The sequence below is a fragment of the Phyllostomus discolor genome, chromosome 2 (assembly GCF_004126475.2).
Source record: "Phyllostomus discolor isolate MPI-MPIP mPhyDis1 chromosome 2, mPhyDis1.pri.v3, whole genome shotgun sequence".
NCBI classification, from domain to species: domain Eukaryota; kingdom Metazoa; phylum Chordata; class Mammalia; order Chiroptera; family Phyllostomidae; genus Phyllostomus; species Phyllostomus discolor.
This window is the reverse complement of record NC_040904.2, coordinates 209,310,297-209,325,649: the sequence shown is the minus strand read 5'-3', so window position 1 is coordinate 209,325,649 and position 15,353 is coordinate 209,310,297. Positions and strand designations below refer to the sequence as shown.

The window sequence follows — 15,353 nt, the reverse complement described above, 5'->3', positions numbered from 1 at the left end:
CAGGAGCTGACAACACGGCGGTGCTCACTCGCTCGACAGCAGCCCCTCCCAAGCACCCCTCCGCCCCGGCCACCGCCTCACACTCGGCTCCTCCCCACGCAGTCATGGCCCGGCGGGCAGGAAAGCACCGGCCAGCCAGACTTCGCATACTTCATCTGTGGCTCTCCACCACGGAGCCTGGGGGCTCCTTGTTCCTTCCTCCAGAGCAGGGGCCTGGAGGTCCCCCAGGTTCCTCTCCTTCTCTCACCCCAGCATTCGCCTGCCACCAGGCCTGGCCAAGTTCGGCTCCCACTATCTGCGAAACCCATCTCCCTACCTGGCCTGCTGCCGTCGTTCCCTGTTCCAGGCCTTGCCTCTCTTCCCTGGACAGAACTTACCACCTATTTGCTGGCATCCCCCCCTCCACGCTCTCCGCTTATACTCCAGCTTCCACCAGGCAACCTGGGGGATCTTCCTCGTTTACACACACAACTGTGTCTCTCAGATGCCTTAAACAATGTGAATATTCAGCAAATGCTGATCGAGGCTTTGTGTCAAATACAGGGTTTGAGGGAAGGTCAAGGGAAGGTCCTGCCCTTAGGAGCTCAGCACAGTGGGGAGCTGCTGAGTCTCCAGAGAGCTCAGGGAAATATCCCCTCTACTAGAATAGGTCACCACGGCCCTAGCGAGGACCTGGCGCCTGGTGGATGCTGGATACGCAGTAAGCCCAGCTGTCCAGCCATCGGGGCACAGGCACGAGCCACCGGGGCTGGGCCAGCCGCTGCAGCCCCCGCTGACACTGTGCGGGACAGAAGAGCCGCCCCGCTGAGCCCAGCCGACCACAGAATCACGAGGGCATAGAATGGCATACTGAAACGGTTTTCAACGTTTCCAACAATTTTTACTGACGTTTCAGAGCCCAGGTCCCTGCAATCTTTAAACAAATTTTTTTAGATAAAAATGTATCTGAGCCAAAGAGAGGGTTCGCCTGGAAGCAAGGTCTCAACAGACGGAGAAGCCTCGTTCCTGCTCTTCTCCTCTCATCATTCACCTTGCCCCCCGCCCCCTTTACCCTCCCGTCCCCCGAGAAGTGTTCACCCCTTGGGACCTCTGACCCCTGCCAGGCCTTGGGGGACACGGCAAGTAGGGCAGGGTAGGTTCTCGGGAGGGAGACAAAGGTCTAGGATGGTTCTAGAAGACTTCTGAAGGCCTCGGGGAAGGCGAAGTGGTGGGCAGTCGTCTGTGTGATCTGAGGTTGAACTCGGTTCCCTTCCCACGCACTGACCCTGCGCTCTGCACTGACGGACGGTGCCCGGGGCTGGAAGTGAAAGGAGGGGACCCAGCCTTCTGCTCCCCGCGGGCCGGCGGGAGACACAGACGTGTGAACCGACGCCCAGCATGTGGTTTGAGCCACACGGCGCGGCAGGCAGTGCTCTGGGGAAGGAAGAGACTCTGGGCTCGGGGTGCCAGGGCGGAGAGGCTTCTGCCCGCCCCCCACCCCCCCAACCTCGTGGAAAAGTAGCCACGACGACAAGAAGAACACGAAACAGAAACACAAACTCTCATCTTCAGCGAAACCAGGAGACACCTGTGACCCCAACGCTGGCACCCAGGCAGCAGAGCAGATGGAGAAGTGGTAAATGATTGAACGGAGCCCTGGCGAGGTGAACCCAACAGCCTGCTGTTCCACTGCGGGGGGGAGGGGGGGGGGGGGGGGGGAGGGGCGGGGTGGAGCCTGAGAGACACAAACGGACTGGCCTCGCAGAACCCCAGCGAGGCTCCCTAGTAGGAAGCTCAGGCATCACAGATGGCTGAGCAGGAGGCTGGGAACGAGGCAGACGGGGGCGTGGCTTGGGAGTCCGTTTAAGGACCAGTTAGACCCCAGGCCTTCGCCTCCACACTGTCCAGCCCGGCACCCACTCCTCTCTGCACCTGAGCGGGGAACACCCAGCCGGGCAGCTCTGGACCCAAGGCCGCCGGCTCCTGGCTCCGGGCCTGTGGCAGATGCGATGATGCTGAGCAGGTGACCACTCCCACCCGTCTCCCCCACGTCCTGGGCACCGGCATCGTCTCCCACTCCACTGACGCGAGCCTGGGCCACGTGACCTGCCTTGGGCCAGTGGATGTTAGCATACGCATCCCAGGAGAGACCCGAGTGTTCTGCCCTTGGGCTCGCTCGCCGGTGCTGCCAGAGGAAGGAGCCCTGGTGAGCCGGATGGCTCGGGGGATGGAAGAAACATGGAGCAGCGTCCCTGGCAAAGGCTGTAGAAGTAGCTCCGCCCTCAGAGCACCCTAGGCAGTGGGGACTATGAAGATGAGGGACCGAGGCTCAGAGAAGTTGAGGCACATATCCAAGATCACACAGCTGGTACATGAATGGTGACGCTGAGATTCAACTCCAGCAGGAGCCAGTGGGGACCGGTGAACCAGAAGACACCCTTGATGGGGACCCCAGGGACAAAGCCCCAGGGGCTGGCTGGCGGGGAGGGCATTTCAGCTTGTCTTACCTGAGAGGACAGACCTCAACATCTCACGCTGAGGCCCCCACGCTGCCCTGGGGTTTGCTGTGGCCGAGGTGTTGTGTTGGGGGGACAGGGGAGGGGCAGGTTCGGTCCTGGCTCTCAGGGGTGGGAGGCACCTGGGCCCCAGCTCCTGGAAAACCTCCTGTCCGGTGGCGGAGACACATCCGTTGGACTTGAGGGAGCCCTGCGGTCTGAGGGGGAGGCATGGCCCTCGTTTGGGGAGGGCCAGGGTGTGACGACAGGGACCTATGTCACATCGTCCTGTCTTGGGGAGGCAGGCCAGGCAGCCGCCCCGGGTCACCAGGCAGACACCAGACACGGAGGCCACAGGTCCAGGCCTCACGCTCCAGGACCGCGATGCCAGGGGGGCGGGGCCACTACACGGGCTCCCAGACACCCAGCCTCCCCCGCCCCCCCCCAACCCCCGAGCTCACAGGTACAGACAGGGTTGCACTTCCTCCCGCTGCCCCGCCTGTCCCAGAGGAGGCCCGACCAGGCCATGTCTTCTGGGGGAGGCCCCTGGCTGGGAGTTGGTGTTTGAGTCCGGCCACACCTGTCCCCCAGCCTGATGCTCAGGACCCCTCACCACCTCTGCAGTCTGCCGCCCCCCCCGCCCACCCAGCAGATGCTCGGCGTAGCCTCCCTCCTCCTCCTCCACCTCGCCTCCTGACCAGCTAGCTATCCTCTCTTCCTCAGGAGACGTGCAGCAGACGCCCACTGTGCCAGGCCCGTGCCCGGCCCGGGGCCACAGTGAGCACCCACACAGAGTCTCCCTTCCGGAGCCCACAGCCCCGCACAGAGGACACAGCCCCTCGGGCTGAGTCCTGATGGGCTCAGATCAGAGGCCACTCGGAGGAGGCGGGGCCTCCGAGAAAGTCCGGGAGCAGGGCCCAGCCAGCCAAGGGCAGGACCCCTGAAGCAGGACTTAGTGCATCTCGAGTGTGGAGGTCGGGGGAGAGAGTGGCCTGGGTTGGGGGGTGGGCACAGCCTGTGCAAAGGCCCAGAGGAGAACCAACACCGGTTCTGACCAGTGAGCAAAACAGAAATCGGGCCCCGGACGGCCCTGCTCGCACCTGTGAAGCCCCCCATTCCCTCAAACACACACGCTCATCTGCACCTCAGCTCTGAGACCCTGCCCTTCCCTCTGCCTGGGGCCCTTCCCCAGACATTCGCTCAGGCGCTGTCCCCTCTGCAGAGAGGCCTCGGAGCTCACTCACCCGCCTAGTGAGCGAGTGCGAGACTGGCCGACCCTGTGCCTGAGTGGATGAGGCACTGTGGGCGTGGCTGGAGCACCAGGTGGGCGGGGGAAAGCAGTGCAGGAGGAGACGGGGTGTGGGGTTGGGGCAGGTGTAACAGGCTGGGAGGGTGTAAAGCCTGGTGGGTGATGAGAAGCCAGGGGAGGCCTTGGGGGGCAGGGAAGAGCCAGTGTGCCACGCTCCCCTCCCTCACTCCCAGGAGCTGCCTCTGAGCCCACTTACTGCTCACCAACTGGGCCAGGCAGGAGAGTGAGGCCTGGAGGAAGGGCCTCGCCCAGGGCCCACAGTGACTGGAAAGACAGCACCGAGAGGCGGGGTGCTCCGGGCACGTGCAGGGCAGGGCCGGGTCCTACTGTGCGCTGCAGCAGCCAGGATGGCACCTCTGGGAGAGCCGGATTCCTGGCTCTCTGAGGGCCTACTACCCACCAGCCCTATGACCCAGTAGGTCCCGCCCTGGTCCTGAGGAATGGGGCCTGGCACACAGTAGGTATTCAATGAAGACTCATTTCTTTCCTCCTGCCCTTCTCCTGACTGGTGCTCCCTTGCCCTGCTGGGACGGGGTCAGGCGGCCTCGTGGCACGGTGTGCAAGAGACAAGAGCGCACCTGTGGCGCGAGGCTGTCGAGCTCCTCCCGTGTGATCTGAGTGGACCGAACCCCCTCTCCGAGCCCCGGCTCCCTTCCTTCTCTGCAAACCGGAGGTGCTGACGCTACTCACCAGAGCGGGTGTGCGGGCGAGAAACAAGATAACGGGCGCGGAGCAGCCGGCTGTTAACACAAATAGCCGCCATCACTCGGCGGCCTTGAGGAGTTGTACCACTCACGCTGAAAGAGGGTCTTGGGACGGATGCAGCGTAGCCTCCCCATGACTCCGATGGGGAAACCGAGGCCCAGGGAGAGGAGGGCTCGCTCACGGTCACGCAGCCAGTCAGCGCAAGTCGAGGCGGGGTGGGGGGGTTGGGGGCAGCCAGGCCTGTGCTTGGGGCCGGGCCGAGCCTCAGACGGTGGGGGGGGGGGGGGCCCAAACCTGCCCACCACCTGCCGGCGTGCAGCCTGCCCCTGAGGACGGACTTCACAGCTGGCCACCTGCAGCTGATTTGATGATGAGAAATACTGACTTTGAATTCCAATTAATCCAAATATTATTCCCCCCAAAAGAATGCTACTCTTCTCAGCAGTGGAACTGTATTACAGACATCGCCTTCAATGACTACTATTATATTTTGGAATGTTGTCAACTTTCTTGCCCACCCTGCCCCCCGCCCAGAGACACTGCAGTACTTACTTATTCTTCACCCTGCCCTCCCACACCTCACCCCGCCCGGGGCTCTCCGGACTCAGCCAGTCTCGGGGCCAACGCCCCCACCTGGTCTTTCTCTGTGGCTGGTGTCTGGCCCACAGCTGGCGGACGGGAACTTGGACTCTCATTCCAGTGCTCACCCCATGCTCTCCGTGCTCCTGGTGGCACCGGCCAACCCCGCACCCACCCGGCCTCGGGACCCAGCTGTCACCCTCGCAGACATGTGGCACGGTGGCCGGGGGTGGGGGGCGTCTGGTCCCTGGCTTTCGGCCTCCGGCTTCCCTGAGCACCACTCCCTTCCCTCCAGCCCCCTGTGGGAGCCAAGGCCAGCGTGGGTGGCTGAAATCTCCCTGGTAACAGGGCCTCTCCCCCACCCCCAGCCTCCTCCCCTAGGCAGGCCGATCCCTCCTCCCTCACCCGCACCTGCTCTGTGGCCCCTGGGCCCCTCCTCCCAGCCCCTCCCACACCCTCACTCCTGCTCCCTCCTTCCCTGGCTCACCGTGTCACCATCTGTGGCACAATCCTTCTCTGTCACTCTCTCTGCCACCCCCTCCTTCTCCTTCCTCCTTCCTCGCCTCTGTCCCAGCTCTCTCTGCACATCCCTTCCTCTCGTCCCTTCTCTCGCTCCCTTTCCTCCTCCTTCTCTTCTCCCTGTCACGCATTCCTCATCACTCCCCCTCATTCTGGCTTTCCACCCACTCACTGTCCTCTCTCCTCTCTCTCTCTCTCCCTCCACCTCCAACCGACCTCCCTTTCCCTCCCTCTCTATTGGCTCCCGATAGCCTCCCGGTCCCCATTCCTCGTCTCTCCTTGGGAGGCTACTCCCTCCCTCCCCACTGCAGGCTCCTGCCCGCAGACCCCCAGCTGTGTCCCGACCCTCCAGCATGTGTCCTGGGGATGAGGGGTGACGCGCCAGGCACCAGTGGGAAGTGCGGGCTGGAGACCAGATGGAAGAGGCTCGGTGGGCAGACGTGGCCACCGGGGGCCTAGGAGGGGGCCCGGGCCGCAAGGGGTCTACAAGTGGGCACGGCGTGCAGCCCCCGGCTAAGGGGTGCTCGGGGGGCAGCTGGGTGGGCACTGTGCAGGGAGAGGGGCAGCAGAATGATTACCAGCTTGGCAGCAAGGAGGGGATCCCTCACCCCATGGGCAGGTAAGGAGGCTGGGACTGGGGTGGGGTCCCGGAGGGTGGGATCCTGGAACCCCTCCCCCCCACACCCAGGATAAATTTGGGAGGCTGGGGCTGGTGGCTAGGAGAGGGTAGGAAGGCCCAGAAAGGAGGGAGGCTTTCCTGTGACCTCTTGGGGGGCTGTGGGGGTGGGGGGACATTCATCTTGGCATGTTGTACCACGATTCTAGGATCTTGGAGTCACAGCATAGCAGGGCGTCGGAGCTGGAAGAAGCCAGAGGCATCGTGCTGCTCGGCCCCCCGGGCTCCCGTGCCGGCTTCCCCGAGTCTGAGTCCGTGCCGGGCGCTGTGCTCAGCCCGCTCCCCAGCAACCTGCACCACAGCCCTGCGAGGTGGGTATGCCCGTCTTCATCTTGATAGGAGGCAACTGAGGTGCAGGGGAAGGCAGTGACTTGCCCAAGGTCACACGCAGTTTGGCCTCATCGCTCTGTGGCAGAGCCGAGCCCCGTCCTAGGGCTTGTGGGCGTGTTCCTGGGGGTCAGGTCCCAGGCCTGGGGTGGGAGCAATTCGGTCGGCAAACACCAGCACCATGCGGGGCCTCCGGGGGGAAGGCCCGGGGGAGCAGCAGAGGGCAAGCAGAGCGCGGCTCGCCAGGGGACACCGGCCCGCACTGTCCACGGCCCGCACTGTCCACGGCCGCCCCGTCCCTGCCTGACTCCTTTAAGCCCGAGGCCTCCAGGGAAGCCAGCAGCACCCGGGGTGCTGATGGTTTCAGAGCAGAGCGAACTGGGTTTGAATTCTGACCTCCCGCTCACCAGCTGAGTGACCTTGTGCAACTTACTGAACCTCTCTGAGCCCCAACTTCCTCCTCTCTGGAAACCCGCCCTCACGGGCTCTGTGCGAGGATTTCATAACGTGAGCTGGAGGCCCCTGCCCCGGAGCACTGCCCGGCCTCACGGGGAGCTCTGCCCACTGAACTTCCTGGTCTGTTCACATTTCCCCGACGTCCTGGGTGCTGTGCTGGCGGCCGAGGGTACAGCAACGCAGGCTCAGGGCCCCTGCACCCGAAGGCCCGCACTCGGAGGGGCTGGGGTGGGGAACACACACATGGCACCGCTGGGGTGCCCGGTGGCCCCGAAAGCGCTGGCCCGAACTGCTGTGGGGCTCAGCGCAGCCATGCACCGCCCCCCCGGGCCTCCATCCTCTGAGGAGTCCACCCCCAGCTTCCAGGCGCGCTGTGCCAAAGATAAACCAGACGGGGAGGAAGAACCCCCCCTCCCCCAGGATGAACTAGATCATGCACAGAATTCCTGCTCCTGAAAGCAAAGGCGGCACCTAAATTGCAGGTCTGTCTGCCGCCGCCCCCGAGAGCTGTTTCTGCCTGGCTTTCGACACACCCCGGCCCCTTGAACTTGGCCAGGGGAGATGGGCCCAGATAAGGGTGGAGGCAGGGCGTCTTTTGAGGGGGCAGGGGCTCTGCGAAGAGCTCCTTCATTCCTGGTACAAAGGCAGGGCCTGGTGGGTCCCCCGTCTCCCCACCAGGACCGTGTGTGTGGGTTAGTGCCTGTGCTCATGTGTGCGGGTGCACACGTGTGTGACCGGGGCGGGAGGGAGGCTGTTCCCGGAGCTCACCCCCAGGCTCCCCCGGGGGCATCTCTCCCTGCAGCCTGGCCATCAGTCTGCCCAGCTCGCTCCTCTCCTGGGAGCCCAGCGCTCCCTCCCGCCTCCGCGCTGAGTTGCATTGGCCGCCCGGAGGCGAGGCAACGCTCTGAAGACGCTGTGCGGACCGGGAGGCAGGTGGGTGGGGGAGTGGGGGAGATGCAGGGCCCCCGGCCGAGGAAGCCAGGGCTCTAAGGTCCCAGATCCCACAATTCCAGGTCTAAAAAGGGCTGACGCTGGTATCCTGGAACTCCAATCTTCTCTGATTCAAAGACACACAGCCAAAAAATCTTGGACTCTATAACTCAGTTTGAAGAAACGAAAATTCTATTTCCAGGCCTCCGAGAGTCCATCTAGGGGGTTGGGTCTGTGATCCTAGGAGTTCAAGGTCCTGAGGACCAGCAGGAGCTCCGAACGGCCGGCGGGGGTGGGGGTGCTGGATGCCAGCTGGGTGCCCTGACCAGCCGTGATGCCAGGCAAGTGCCTTCCGCAGGCCTGGCCTCAGTCTGCCAGCCCGGGAAGTGGAGGTGGGTGATGATGGGTGGTCTTACGGGTCCTCCCAACTCTGCTCCTTCACGGCCACGTGACCAGAGCTCACTGTTCTTCTGTTCCTTGTCCATACATTGGCAATGACAGACACTGCTGCCTTCCTCATTGGACCCACAGGATGCGACATGTCACCAGCTTAGCCTAGAACCCGGCGATCGGTCTCCGTGACCAGGAGCTGGCAACACTGTTAGGACTCCATGAGCCCACTGTCCAGAGAGCCCCTCCCTTACTGACGGCGTCCGTCCCAGAGTCCAGGGGGCTGATGAGAGCCGGGGTGATGAGTGGCTTGGGGACAGGCTGGGGGTCTCTCCCTGGGCTGGGAGGAGCAGGGAGGGGTGCTCTGAGCCCAGGCAGCCTGGGGTCTCATCAGGAGGAGCCACCGCCAAGGGGTTCTTTGCCTGGTGCTCGGAACCCTTGGAAGAAGCCCCAGGTCGCCCTGCCGGGCACGCGGGCACGCTCACCCACCCAGACGTGTTTGCCCGGGTCTCAGCACCTCCCTTTTCTGGGAGCTCTGCATCTGCAAAGCGGCGTTCCGAGAGGGGAGGGTGGACCCCAGGGTCCAACTGGTAGCATTTCAGGCCCCGTGCTGGGCTGGCAGGAAGATGCTGGGTATTGGGGAGGGATCCTTAGGAAGAAGTGGGGAGGTCTAGGCTCAGGGGAGGTTCCAGGGTGCAGCCCTGGCCCCCAGCTGGACCTCCTGAGAGCCAGGAAGTCGTGCGGAGGGAGCCAGCAGGGGCCTTTCCCAGAGGGGCCCGAATTTCCACCATCAGCAGTTCACCCCCCGCTGCACTAAGACATGTCCACTCTGGTTCCTCTCGCTCATTTGCATGCTGCCTCAGACACTGGGGCAGAGCCTTTGCTTGTGCGACAGGGACACAGGGACGGTGGGAGACAGGGGAAGGTCCAGAGCTGAGAGAGGGTGTCTCTGCCCTTACGCAGAGTTGAGTCTGGCGGGGGAGCTGGGAGGAGTCCCAGCCCCTCACCTGCACGGGAGGTGTGGTAAGGAGGTGCCAACAAGGTCAGCGGGAATGCTGGCCCCGCTGTGCCGGGGGGCACGCCCTAACTGACCTCTGAGCCCCCTCTGCGTGTCCTCTTCTCAGGGAAGCCGGGCTTGCTGGTGCTGGGGGAGGTGGCTGTTCTTGTGCCCACTTCCAGCGGGTGTGAGTTTCTCTACCACATCTCCCTTTCTGGGAGGAGCCCCATCCCCCACCCCCCAAGTTCACAGCCAGTCATCTGGGACAGAGGAGGTCCTCCAGGGCTCCGATTCCCAGCGGAGGGGATACCCCTGAGCCCTTCATTCTTAATCTGATGAAAGCTCTGAGCTTTCAGAGTTCCAGGGGTTCATGAATGCTCTGAAGTTTGTCTGGAGACCCAAGTTCAAGGGTAAGGACCCTATGATAGGCGGCAGTGTTTTCAGATGTGAGGGCGGAGACCTGTTGGTGGTGTCTCAGTTCGTTCGGGCCCCTGGAACAGATTACCCTTGACCGGGTGACGTACACGCAACAGACATCCATTTCTCACAGCTCTAGAGGCTGGAAGTCCAAGATCAAGGTGCTGGCCTGCTGGAGGGCCTGCTTCCTGCGTCACCGGCGGTCATCTTTCTGCCGTGTACCTCGCATGGCAGAAGGTGCCAGGGACCTCCCTGGAGTCTCCTTTCCGAGGGCACGTATCCCATTGGTGAGGGCTCCACCCTTGTGACCCAATCACCTCCCAGAGGTCCCCCCTCCTGATGCCGTCCCGCTGGGGGTTAGGATTCCGACACATGCATTTGGTGAAGGACCATTCAGTCCACGGCAGTGGGTGGCCCACTTGGGGCCCTGCTGGCTGCCACCCTCATGTGTAGAAAGGGCCAGTGTCGTCTGATGCAGCAGTAGGACTCCACTGGGTGGCTACGTAAAATGCACCGGCACCCGAGGTGTTTGGAAAGCGCTGGGGTTGTCACCGGCCGATTGAATGACCCACTGATGCCTTCAGTGGGCGTTTGTGTGGCGCTCACCCCGTGCACAGGCGAAGGGACACGGCGGGGCACAGGTCAGTGCCGGCCCCTGCCCTTCAGAGCCAGGCAGGCCCGCATGCCTGAGCCACAGCGATACAGGTGGTCAGGTTACCTCTCGGAGACTCGGTTTCCTCATCAGGGAGGTGGGGATGCCTTGCTGGCCTGTGCAGTGCATGAGCTGGTGCGTGCGAAACTCTGGCCGAGCACAAGTTCAGGGTGCTGAAGGAAGGGTGGCTGAGAGACAGCCATCCCGGCCCTGACCCGGCTGTGTCCTCCCTCCCCCAGGCCAATAGCTGACTGCTGATCGCCCTCCGCTCAGGCATGGACACCCCTGGCTACCCTTCCTCGGTGCCCGCGACCTCGGAGCCTGGGAACGCCTCCTTGTCCTGGCTGCTGGATGCCACCCTGGGAAACGCGTCTGCGGCCCCGAGCGCGGCCGGGCTGGCCGTGCGCGGGGTCCTGATCCCGCTGGTCTACCTGGTGGTGTGCGTGGTGGGCCTGCTGGGCAACTCGCTGGTGATCTACGTGGTCCTGCGGCACACCGCCAGCGCGTCCGTCACCAACGTCTACATCCTCAACCTGGCGCTGGCCGACGAGCTCTTCATGCTGGGGCTGCCCTTCCTGGCTGCCCAGAACGCCCTGTCCTACTGGCCCTTCGGCTCCCTCATGTGCCGCCTGGTCATGGCCGTGGACGGCATCAACCAGTTCACCAGCATCTTCTGCCTCACGGTCATGAGCGTGGACCGCTACCTGGCGGTGGTGCACCCCACGCGCTCGGCGCGCTGGCGCACGGCGCCCGTGGCCCGCATGGTCAGCGCGGCCGTCTGGGTGGCCTCGGCTGTGGTGGTGCTGCCCGTGGTGGTCTTCTCGGGGGTGCCCCGGGGCATGAGCACCTGCCACATGCAGTGGCCCGAGCCGGCGGCGGCCTGGCGCGCCGGCTTCATCATCTACACGGCCGCGCTGGGTTTCTTCGGGCCACTACTGGTCATCTGCCTCTGCTACCTGCTCATCGTGGTCAAGATGCGCTCGGCCGGCCGGCGGGTGTGGGCGCCCTCGTGCCAGCGGCGGCGGCGCTCCGAGCGCCGGGTGACGCGCATGGTGGTGGCCGTGGTGGTGCTCTTCGTCCTCTGCTGGATGCCCTTCTACGTGCTCAACATCGTCAACGTGGTGTGCCCGCTGCCCGAGGAGCCCGCCTTCTTCGGCCTCTACTTCCTGGTGGTGGCGCTGCCCTACGCCAACAGCTGCGCCAACCCCGTGCTCTACGGCTTCCTCTCCTACCGCTTCCAGCAGGGCTTCCGCCGCGCCCTGCTCCGGCCCTCCCGCCGCGTGCGCAGCCAGGAGCCCCCTGCGGGGCCCCCGGAGAAGTCGGAGGAGGAGGACGACGAGGAGGACGAGGGTGGGGAGGAGCGGGCAGGGAAGCCGGGGGAGGAGAAGGAGATGAAGGACCGGGTGAGTCAGATCGCACAGCCCGGCACCAGCGGGCAGGAGCTGCTGCCCGGCCACGTGGCTGGCAGTGAGCGGCAGTTCCTGCCCCAAGAGCCCGCAGCCGGGGAGAAGCAGGGCACACTGCGCGTCAGCTGTGTGTAGGGGTCCGACGAGGGCCCCGGTGGCCCGAGGACAGAGCGGAGGCTGTGGGTGTGCCTACGGCATGGCGCTCAAGGTGCCAGGGGCCCACGATGGGACGTGCAGATCCCTCCGCTGCGGAGACTCGCTGTCTGGGCCTCACGTTCTCTCCTGGGACTCGGGGGCGGGGGGCGTCACCGGATGAGAAGACTGGAGGGACATCACCGCTGGGCTGGCCCTCCTGCGGGGGGCCCAGGTGAAGGGGGTGGGTGCAGACCAGCTGTCCCCTTCAGAGAAGGCGCACCCTGGCCGATTGGCTTGAATCTTGGCCGTCGGAGGGACAGACGGAGGCCTGGGTTTTCGGGGCTCAGAGTCAGGTTAGTAGGAGAGGGACTGGGGCCCCGGTTCACAGGGAGCTGGAGCAGGGCCCGGAACAGAAGAACGCCTTACCCCACGGAGGGGAGGGGCATGCGACCAGCGCTCCCCTACTCGCCTTGAGGCTTCCAGCCGCCTCTTCTTCTCTCTGGGCTGCCGGCCTCGCCCGCTGAGCGACCCAACCACCTCTAGGCCCTCTTGGCCCTGGTGGTCAGGCCGGGACCCCTGTGCTCCTGGACACAAGGAGAGGAGGGGGGTGTTCCAAGAAGCTCATGACATCCAGCTGCCGGGTCCCTTACTGCTTTGGCCCATGGGAGACTCCATGTCTAGTTTTGGATTTGCAAATTTTGTATTGCTTTTCTTAAAGAGGGATCCCACAATGCATACGCTTAGGCTGCCCGAAGCCTAGCTCAGCCCCTGTTGAGGGCAGCCCACCGACCCCCAAAGCAGCTCTGTGTGCTGCTTTGCCTCTGTGTGTGCTGTGTCTCTGGGGGTCCCTGGGTCTTGGAGAGGTCTGGAGCCTCCCCACAGGAGAAACTATGCCTGTTCCTCTCCTCTCAGCGGCCAGGATGGCGGTGAATTCGGCCCAGCACAAAATCGTAAATGCACTTAAAACATCATGAGAATGTTTTGTGGTTATGGGTTGCAACGTGTTTCATGTGTGGCCTAAGACAGCTCTCCTTCTTCCAGCGTGGCGCGGAGACGCCAAAAGGTTGGACACCCCTGATCCAAACAGTGCTGAGAGGAGGAGGAAGAAGAGGAAGGGGGAGGAAGCAGAGGGAGAAGGGTGAGCACCAGGAGGGGGAGCGGGGAGGACAGATCCGTTCCGTGACCTTGGAGCTGTCCTTGGCGCCTCTGGAAGGAGTTCAGTGGCTGCCTCTGTGAAAGTGGGCTGCCTGGCCCGACCAGCCTCAAGGAAACGATGCCATCCCGTGGGAACGAGAATGGCCTGGGAGGTGCAGGGCCAGCCCTGCCCCCACCGCCCCGAGGGCCTATCAGTGCTGGTAAGAAGGGCTGGGCCTTGATGGCCGCCCTGGGAAGCCAGGCCTGGCCGGTCGGGAGCGGGCCCCTCGCCCTCTGCATCTCCCGGGCCAGCAGACTGGGAAGGTCTGGGGAGGACGAGACAAGAAGTGGGAGCACAGAGAGAGGCCAGGGTCCAAGGCTGGGCCCGGACAGCCAGGACGCCCTCCGAGAGATGACCCCCGAGACCCACAGGGAGCCTGGCCCCGGGGACGGTGGGACCTCTGGCTAAGCCTCCGCTCTGCAGAGGGTGGGGGCCCTCGGAGAAAGCGCACAGACCCCGGCTGGGGAGACCCACATCTTCGACACACCTCCAGGCCCTGCCTAGCTGCAACCTCTCTGGGCCTCAGTTTCCCCATCATAAAATGGGTGCGGCTGTCCCAGCTTGCCTGGCTCCTGGGATTTGGGGAGGGAAATGGGTCAAGCCAGGTAAGCTGCCATGTGCACTGTAATGGGTGGGGGTGGGGCGTATCAGATTATAAAGTAGGGGTGGCCCACCCCCGCCAGGCTCGGCTACACCCCCTTCTCCTTCATCCTACAATCTCTCTGTATCTGGCCCTTGGGGGTGAGGACAAGTCCAAGGTGGACTTGGGGGTCAAAGGCCAAGGATCATGGAGGCAGGACTCAGGGGAGTGTGTGGCCCCCTCAGGGGACCAGGGGTCGGAGTGAAGAGGGCCCCCGGCATTCGGGCGTTCCCTGGCCAGCCCTGCCTTCTTGATTCCTGGGCCCGTGGAGCCTGTTCTGCAAGGGTGGCTGGGAGACCCCTCAGGGAAATCCTCTGCTGCTTCTGCCCCCAGCTCTTGTCAATAAAGACGGTGTCACGTGACAATAGCCAGGGCCTGGGCCGATTTTCTGCCAGGTGCCGTGTGTCTGGATTGCTGTGCGTGGGTGTGCGAGCGTGTGTGCGTCCATCTCCGTCAGGATGCTCCCTGTACCCCTCTCTCAGCTCCGCATCACGCCCAGCCTCCCAGAGCCCCGCTCCCCCAAGGAACACGGCTGACACTCCTCGGCCTGCACTCCTGCAGATCCTGGTGAAAAAGCAGTAGATATACTCCCTTCCGGAGTCCAAATCTCAAATCTCAGGGAAGGAAGCTGATTGGTTCTAACTAGGTCACATGGTGGCCCCTCAGGATAATAACCAAAGACAAGGTGATGGAGGGCCATGACTGGCCGGGTGTGGGTGATGCGACCATCCTTCCAGCCAGAGAGAAGCGAGAGCTCTGTGATGGGGAGTCTGGCCTGACCGATGGGGTAGGAGCTGGGTGGGGGACAGACTGCAGCAGCCAAGGGGGGCAGCCAGGCTGCAGCAATAGCAGGCTGGGGCAGGGGTGGGGATGTAAACACAGTTCAGGCGCACAGTAGGTGCTCAGGGCATCTCGGCTCTGTATCCTTGGGGGCGAGTGCTGGGTGGGGGTGGTGCCCAGGCCAGGGTGCCGCCTCCTGCTACTGGACCCCGCAGTTCCCTGGATTCCCCACCACACCATGTGTCGCTGTCTGTGCATGCTCATGTGCACGTGTGTGTGTGGGGGGGGGGGGGGTCCCACTAGCCTTGCCCTCCAGGCAGGGACTGTTCCCGATGCATCTGTGTTTCCAGGGCCTGGCAGCACTGGGCCCTTCCTGTGAGTATTTGGACTAAATGAATGAATGAGGAGAATTCCATTTCACAACTGCAGGGGGCGATTTCCCCATTGTGACTCAGCCTCCTTTGGATTTGTAAACGGTGGTGACCCTGAATAAACAGGAAGCGGGGAGGAGCAGAGGGACAAAGGGAACTTGTACGGAGGTTTGGGGCTGGAGTCTGTGGTTACGGAACCGCAGGGACTGTCGGGTGAGGGGTGGCTCCAGGGCTGTGAGGCTGAGTGGGCAGGAAGGGGGGTGATGACCCTCCCTACCGAGTCCTCTTCTCCAGACATCCCACATGCTCAGACCCAAGACTTCCCCTTGAACTTGTCTCTCAGAGGTGGTTGCCAGGCAACGGCCCACGCCACCACGTCCTGGATGGGACTTCAC

The 15,353-nt window shown here is 63.6% G+C and overlaps 1 protein-coding gene across 1 annotated transcript; it reads left to right on the top strand.

The window, feature by feature from the left end:
• The first annotated feature begins 5,033 nt into the window (after window positions 1-5,033).
• Window positions 5,034-14,576, top strand: SSTR3 (somatostatin receptor 3). The gene is made up of 3 exons (XM_028532950.2): window positions 5,034-6,205; window positions 6,412-6,573; window positions 10,671-14,576. Exon 3 carries the CDS (start codon window positions 10,707-10,709, stop codon window positions 11,970-11,972), a length of 1,266 nt encoding a protein of 421 aa, XP_028388751.1. The 5' UTR covers window positions 5,034-6,205; window positions 6,412-6,573; window positions 10,671-10,706; the 3' UTR covers window positions 11,973-14,576.
• Window positions 14,577-15,353: the final 777 nt, after the last annotated feature.